At 35.8% G+C, this 7,753-nt stretch overlaps 1 protein-coding gene across 2 annotated transcripts; it reads left to right on the forward strand.

The window, feature by feature from the left end:
- The first annotated feature begins 1,380 nt into the window (after positions 1 to 1,380).
- Positions 1,381 to 6,652, forward strand: LOC114756781 (vacuolar protein sorting-associated protein 22 homolog 1-like). 2 transcript variants are annotated; one of them, XM_028945720.1, is made up of 7 exons: positions 1,384 to 1,536; positions 2,744 to 2,921; positions 3,800 to 3,935; positions 4,527 to 4,681; positions 5,414 to 5,521; positions 6,153 to 6,242; positions 6,361 to 6,652. In XM_028945720.1, the coding sequence occupies exons 2-7, from the start codon at positions 2,760 to 2,762 to the stop codon at positions 6,460 to 6,462; spliced, it is 753 nt and encodes a 250-aa protein (XP_028801553.1). In that variant the 5' UTR covers positions 1,384 to 1,536; positions 2,744 to 2,759; the 3' UTR covers positions 6,463 to 6,652. The 2 variants fall into 2 exon arrangements, with proteins under 2 accessions (XP_028801554.1, XP_028801553.1); XM_028945721.1 differs by lacking the exon at positions 5,414 to 5,521 and having other exon boundaries at positions 1,381 to 1,536.
- The last annotated feature ends 1,101 nt before the right edge of the window (positions 6,653 to 7,753 follow it).

Here is a 7,753-nt window from a genome sequence, read left to right on the forward strand (position 1 = left end):
TTTTCCTATGATGAGAATTACAATCAAAACTAATAAAGAAAAATGAAGACTAATATATCAAGAAGTTGAACCCCTTGTGCAAGGAAACTAATCACGAGCCGTGCCCCATGCAATCTTGAGTCTTACATTCCATGATAAAGCTGACTTCCCTTCATCATTCACATCAATCAATCATCCAAGCTTTCATTCTCCAAGGAGGGGTAAACTATGAATTTGTCCCTATCAAACTGAAATGTATTTCCTGATCTGACCACAGTGTCAGAGAGTTTCTTGATACCTTGCTCCATTTGGAAGAATGTGCCCTTACACAAGACCAAACCCACCATGATCAGGCACGTTTGCTGGTTGAAATTGTGCAGAGTTTCCTCTGCAAAAGGAATTGCAACAGAAACAATGCCCAGAACAACAAGCTAGCCTTTTTCAACTTGCTTCCTTGAATTGCAGCACTAGAAAAATTCTGCAAAGAATCGTATGCTCATAATCTAATCTTTAAAGCATTCCATGTGAGCAGTGGGGCCAACGTGAACCCTGAGAATATCAAGAGGCTATACAAATTTACAAATTTCAAGCATACCCATCATATGGAATTGCAATATTCATGGTCTTTCGCAATATTTATTGCTTGTCTTCGCTAATTGTCGAATACTCAGAACAAAGGAAAAAATATGCAGACTAAAAAAAAAAAAAATCTCTCTCAAAATCACCGACTTCTACAATTACCAAATTCAACATACCATTTGGTTTCAATTAAAGTAACTCCCTGAACAAAACGAAAGGCAAATAAAGGAACATAGAAATTTTGAGCTGTTGGAATGAAATTGGTACCGAAAACCTTAATAGGATTATTTAGGGAGGGAATCGCGTAAGATCTAGATTGAATCAAAGAAACCCAGGACTTGAAGAAGAAAAAGAGGGGGGACAGTAAGAAGACAACCACCAGATTGAGGAAGTTCACCTATGCCGTAGACTAATTTGAGGATCGTAAAACTCGGCATAAAAAGAGAAGCCCCTTGCATAATCAATGGCGAGAGAGAAGCGACCAACCCTCTAAGTAATTAGTCCAGAGTAATCGACATTGAGAGTGCTGATGGCCGATGATGGTTCCATCCCCATGGCACCTTGTGGCGTCAGGCAGAGAAGGATGCAGGGAGGGAGAGATGGGAGAGAAAGAGACGCTAGGGCAATTTTTTTTTTTTTTTTGAAATTGTGAATTATGAAATTATTATTAATTAACTTAATAATGTGAATAGGTGGCTGCCAGGTAGATTATCATGGAGTGAGTTGTTTTTTCCTGATTGGACAGACCGCATATTACATGGCACTCTAGGTTCACCTAAGAATTTCTTCCCCGGGCAGGGGCGGGGCAAGATGCATTGTCGCTTGCTCATCTTTCGGACTAATCACTCTCGCCTCCAGCTCCGATCTCGCTCCTCGAAAATCGCACGCAGACAACGTTTCCCAGCTTTTGACTTTCCTCTCCGCCATCGCTCTCGACCTATCATTCTTGCCGTCGCCCATCGCCTCTCACCTCCACCTGTAAGCTTTTCGACTCTCTCCCACTGTCCTGTCTTTTGGAGTCATATACTCTCGTATTTGGGGATGTAAGAGTCTTGCTTATTTATTATATGCAGTACCAATATTTTCAGTCTTCGTTGGCTTATAGTATGTATATCTAATCTACCTGATAAATTTGTTTGGTGTTCGCCTTCCCATTACGGTCGCTAATGCGAATTAAAACTATAATTGATTCTAATGTTCTCTTGAACTAGACAAATTCTTGTTTAACCCTCGTAGTAAAGGCTTTTTCTTGAACAGTAATCTGATAATGAGTTAATGGGCGTGGTGATCCAAATATGTGCTGGTCTACTAGAGGAAAGAGATGGAGATTGAAGATTTAAAGTTGTTATTTTTGGTCTGTGCTGGAAATGGAAGATTTGATATCTTTTTAGGCCATGAATGCATACACTCACGCACATATAACAGGAAGGAATCGAAGAGGGATTTTTATGTGAGAATTATTGTGTTTGGAATCGGATACAAATCATGCCTCTGAGGATTTTCATGCCTCGCGGCTCGTGCAGTTTGTCCCACATTTATATTCATAATTCTCTGATTTTATGTATATATAATTATACATGCCTCCTTCGCACTGAAAATTAGGGGAAATATTATATTATTCCTGTCCAATTACTTGAGATTGTAATTGGCCCAGCTAAGTATGGTTAGTTTGTCCAATAATTTGAGATTTTAATTGGCCCATCCCAGCTGAAGTATGATTTTGTTTTCCCCAAAAAAAATAAATAAATAAATTCTGGACTGAATAGGACACGATGCTGCTATAAAGAAAGGGGATTGGATAAGTTGTGATTAGGGGCAACAGTGGTATCTTTCTGGAGGGTATTGATATGTATTATGAAGTTGTAATAAAAGGAAGTTAGTTAACTAGTCCTTAAGCCTATAATAAAGGGGATTGAGCAAGTTATATTGGACTTGTGAATAGTAATAAGTGGATGGAATAGAGTTTCCTTTCTACCTCTCCCATATCTCTTTTGCCTCTCTTCTCTGTTCTTCTCTATCTTCTCTCCCATTCTCCTTCTTTCCCCCGCTTACTCTCTCATTCTTCATTACAATTCTCCAACACTCATCCTTTCCTTTCCTTCTTTGCGATGCTTTGGTCTGAATTTAAGGGTTTTGAATTTGATTCTTAAGATTATCAATTGTAACTAACTTCCTTCAATTACAGTTACACATCAGAGAGGATGAGAAGAAAGCCTGGAATCGGAGGCTTACAAAATGCTGCTGCTGCGAGGAATCAATTTCGCCTGGTGGGTGAAAATGTGGCCAAGATTAAAACCGATATGATGAAGGGGCAGCTTGCAACATTCCGATCCCAGCTTGAGGAGTTTGCTCGCAAGCATAAGGCCTGTCCTTTTCTTCCTTTCGTGTAATTAGCTTTGACTTGAAGAGTTAGAGTTAAGTTTTTTGTTCTGGGGTTTGTGGAAACTTACATTTGGTGCACCAAATGGCTGGTTTCAGTTCAATATCAGTGTTTTTGTCAGTTTCTTATTTATTTACTTGATTTAAAAACAAACGAATTGTTACTTTATGAGACCACTTTTGATTATGGGATTCATACCATGTTTAATTTGGATAGGAATTCAAAAGAAGTGTGTGTAAAGTGCAAACACAGCTGCTTTTAGTAATGTGTATTTGAATTGTACAAGAGTAGGAGAGGAAGACAAGAAATTGGATGAATGTAATATCATAATGGTAGATGATGGTGATGAAACCTCAAAGGCTTTTGAACTTATCATAAGGTATCAGTTAAGGGTATAGTTCCGTTCTGCAGTTAATGGATACATGTTTTTTTCCCCCTTGACACATGGATAAATGTTTGGATTCAGATTCAGTTTCATTCTTTCCCTTCCCATTCTGTTACCCCTATAGATCAGTTGATTGTTTGTATTTGTTTCTTTGAAACAAAAGCATTTTGCACTAATTATTGGAGTCTATAATCTTCTGTTGATAAATTGCCTACTTCAATTCCATCATTAAGTGGCATATCTGCCAATGTAAATAGTTTTATAAATCAAATCCCTTCTGAATCTTCAGCTTTAAAGTTTTCTACTTTCCTGAAAGCTTAACTGGTTTAGACATCTTGGAGCTTCAAGGGAATGATTAACTAATGACTTGTGCTGTTTATACCTCATGCCATGGCCTTGTAATGCAGCCTCGCTGTGAAATCCTCTATGATGTATTATTGAATAAGTCACAATAATATTTAATATTACTTGTTCAGAGTGACATCCGCAAGAACCCTGCGTTCAGATCACAATTTCATGAGATGTGTGCTAAAGTTGGAGTAGATCCCTTAGCTTCAAATAAAGGTTTCTGGGCAGAGCTACTGGGAATTGGCGACTTCTATTATGAACTTGGTAAAAAAAATTCTTAGTCTTGGTTCCTTTCCACCAAATACTTCTCCTGTGTATATACTCATTGTTTTCTGTAGTAATCTTCACAGGCTATTTCTGATAATTTGCAACTTATAGGAGGGTATGTTGAATATCATAGAACAAAATATAAATTCGATTACTAGCTAAACTTATTTTGGTAAAGAAACATAACTGGGCCAATTCAGACACCTTGGGTAGCAAACATAGCAATGAATCTGCATATTTCCAGAGCTGCTTGCGGGGAAAGAGTGAGATGTAAAGAATATTTTCAGTGTTTAAGAACCGTGTGCTAGCATATAGTGGCAGGAGACCATTGGATAAATCCCCGACTATGAGCTTTCAATGTTACACTGCACATACTAACTATCCACTAAATTAAGTAATCTCAATTATGTTTTGTCTATATCATCAGTAAATCTTTTCACATTATGATATAATCTAATTTCCTATAATTATAAAGCTGTTTATTGTTTTCATTTTGTATAAATATTTGTCATTTTGCTAGTAATCTATCAAACTTAGATTCTGTCATTTAATAACATCTTTACTAAGATAAACTGCTTGGCTTATCAGGAGTTCAAATAGTGGATATCTGCCTGGCCACTAGAGCCCACAATGGAGGACTGATCAACCTGCAAGAACTCTGTCGTTTACTTTGTCAGCGACGAAAAAGTGATCGTGGATCTGTTTCTGAGGATGATTGTCTGCGTGCTATCAGTAAGCTGAAGGTCTTATATTTCAGCTTGCCCATAAATTTGAGTATAATTATTGGAGTTATGAATCTAAAGTTGATACAGTAATTAAGACTTTGGTTACATGATTTTTCTTGTGTTGAACTTGTATCCAGTCATAGCGTAGGGCTGTAAGCTTTCCTTTGAGCCTTTTCTGTTCTAATCCTCCTAACCTGTTCTGTGGTTGATATCAAGTCACTAACCACTACTTAATCTCTTTATTCACATCTAAAAAATTATTATAATATAAATTTCCTCTAATGTCCTCGTTACCTACACTTAGAATGGGAACTGATATATATGGTTCTGTCAGGCTACCAGAGCCCTTTTATGTTGATCAAACTCCAAAATTCAACTTCTATGATAGTGACTATTGAAAAGAAGAATAAATCTAGCATGATTCAAAAGATTTGTTTTTTTTTTTAATTTTAGCTGCTGTTTTTTTCTTTTTCTTTGATAGAAGCTTGTCTTAGCCTTCTAGTGCTTTCTCATCTCTTTATGGCTTCTTTTATCCTAAAGGAAAAGAAATAAAGGAAAACAGAAGAGTTGCATGAGACTAAAAACTTGATGTTCTCTTAGTAATTCATTGATTTGTACATCCAACCAAGAATCGATTAGTTGTCACATTAGGACCCTAACTCTGTGCCTTCTTTACTTATCCTATGTGGTTATTTTTCATTGCATCGATCGTTGTAGGCAGATGTTTGACTTTTGTTACATGAACTTCAGGTGCTGGGTAGTGGTTTTGAAGTTATTTCTGTTGGGAAGAAAAAACTTGTTCGTTCAGTTCCCACTGAGCTAAACAAAGACCACAATGAAATTCTAGAACTTGCTCAGGTTAGAACTGTTTCTTCTGAGTTATGGACTTTTTGACCTGCTGTTGTCATGAATTTTCTTGAACATGCTTGGTAAAACCCAATGTGTCCATAGGATAAATATCTTAAAGAGGTTAAATCTGATTTCTTAAATTAACTTAGAAAAGCATCACCAAATAACGGTTCAGACCTAACTTGTTGAGGATTCTCTTAGCAGCCAAAAAAAGGACAGTATCAGGAATTTATCCATGACCAACCTTCTTGTAAAATAATCTTAATGAAGTCTGAAGTTTTGATGTAAGAAATGAAGGAAAATTCCTAACTCTTCAATGGTTATGTCTGACCTATCATGACAACTTTGATACAAGTCATATTGGTGCTAAATTTTTATGATGTAAAGTTCAATTCCAATATATTGCCAGCGATCTCTTGAGAAATATTCTTAGTGGTGCTCTGGAGCATGATTACCAAATGATGTCACTGAACTGGCTCGATTAAAATTTATGTAAAATTCATATCTGAATGTGGAAAGCATGAACAAACTTAGAATGATCACTTACCAAGTGTAGCAAAAGCCTCCTTGTGCAATCGGTTTGCTAATTCAGAAAGATTTGTTGTCTTCTGACATTTCCATGGATTCTTCTGCACTTCAGGCTCAAGGTTTTGTGACTGTTGAGGAAGTGGGGAGACGGCTATCTTGGACTCCAGGTCGCACTATCGATGCCCTTGAGACCTTACTTAAAGTAAGTTTTCTAACCAATTTTATTTTGTCAGCTTCTTTCCTTCTTCGTAACTTATTAAAACATGCATCAACCAACCCAAGTTCATGGAATGGTAAAGAAATACTTTTTATTGATGCAGGAAGGACTTGCAATGATTGATGATGGTCATAGAGACGGTAAACGCAGGTACTGGTTTCCCTGTGTATCACCCATTTCTTCTCTAATGACCGCTGATTCCTAACATTAGGCTCATCAGAAGAGCATCTGTTGAAGATTATTAAGGACCTGGAATCGCATTGTGCACTTAGTTTGTTACTCCTGTTTTCTCCTTTTTCTTTGTCCTGAAATGTGTGATTTGTTTTCTGCAAATCTGCTGATATATGTAAATAGTATACTGGGGTCTCAAAAAGTATATGTTTCTTTAATTTAAAGAATCGCACACGAGGTTTAATACTTGGATGCTTGTTGATCTCATCTCAAGGCCCCTTGTACTCCTTTCCCAATTGCTTGGAACTAACGAGCACTGACATAACTACAGGACATGATATGATAGGAATACGATACTACAATATCAATATTCAATATATATAATTAACTAGTATAGGTCGACGTATTGTTTGCCTCTTAGGCAAGTCAGCTTGTGCTAAGCATAAGAGCTATTTAACTAGTAATTTATATCGATAAAGAAAATTAATTAGTTAGGGTTAAACCCACAACATGTTGTTATACTTTTGATGAGTTTTCATTGTTTTCTGTACTGTACTTTATGTATTTGTAATGTTGGTCCCTATGGTTTCATAGGGACCTGTATAAGAGCTTAATGGTATTATCTTCGTTTATTTAGTGATAACATCGTAAAATAGGTTGACATGGACAGCTGACTAACATGACCTATCAGCAAAGACTGGATAAAAATCAAAACTCAATATAGCGGCAAAAAAGTAGGTTAAACTTAATAAAAATGACGGAAGACAAAAAAAAAAATTTATTTTGACTGACATAATCCATTTGGGAGAATAAGCAAGCTATCATCAACATCGATATTATTTGCGTGTTTAAAAAAGAAAGAGTCAAGTGACAGAATTTGTAGCTTAAAAGATACCATGACTCATGTATACTTCTTTTGGTTTTTTTATAAGAGGCGAATAACTAATTTTCAAGCTTAGTAATATATCCCTATTTTATAATATATTTTTATATATAACTAAAGGATTTTATAATGTTTAAAGGGTTTAAAATGCAGAAGATACTTATATTTTGAATTAAGAAAATTATGTAAATTAATTGCTTAAAAGTGTATTTTTATTATATTTTTATAATTTCTCTTTTGAAAGGTATCTTTGTTTTGATTCCGGAAAATATTCTGTTAAGCAAAACATGGACCCTATGAAAACTATATTTGTGATAGTCACGTAGCGTTAAAAGAGAAGTTTCTAATTATCTAATTGGAAATTATTTAAAATGTTCAGCTAAAATATCTCTTATTTTTCACCACAAATTAAAGAGTTTGAATAATTAATTTCTTTTATGAA

Source organism: Neltuma alba, unplaced genomic scaffold, assembly GCF_004799145.2.
Source record: "Neltuma alba isolate B1F8T4 unplaced genomic scaffold, ASM479914v2 tig00010503_pilon, whole genome shotgun sequence".
NCBI lineage: Eukaryota > Viridiplantae > Streptophyta > Magnoliopsida > Fabales > Fabaceae > Neltuma > Neltuma alba.

Excerpts from the sequence above, each read along its gene's own strand:
- LOC114756781 (XM_028945720.1), top strand. The coding sequence starts at position 2,760 with ATGAGAAGAAAGCCTGGAATCGGAGGCTTACAAAATGCTGCTGCTGCG. Across the intron at positions 2,922-3,799 it reads AGTTTGCTCGCAAGCATAAG|AGTGACATCCGCAAGAACCC; the intron begins GCCTGTCCTTTT and ends TTACTTGTTCAG. Across the intron at positions 4,682-5,413 it reads GTGCTATCAGTAAGCTGAAG|GTGCTGGGTAGTGGTTTTGA; the intron begins GTCTTATATTTC and ends CATGAACTTCAG.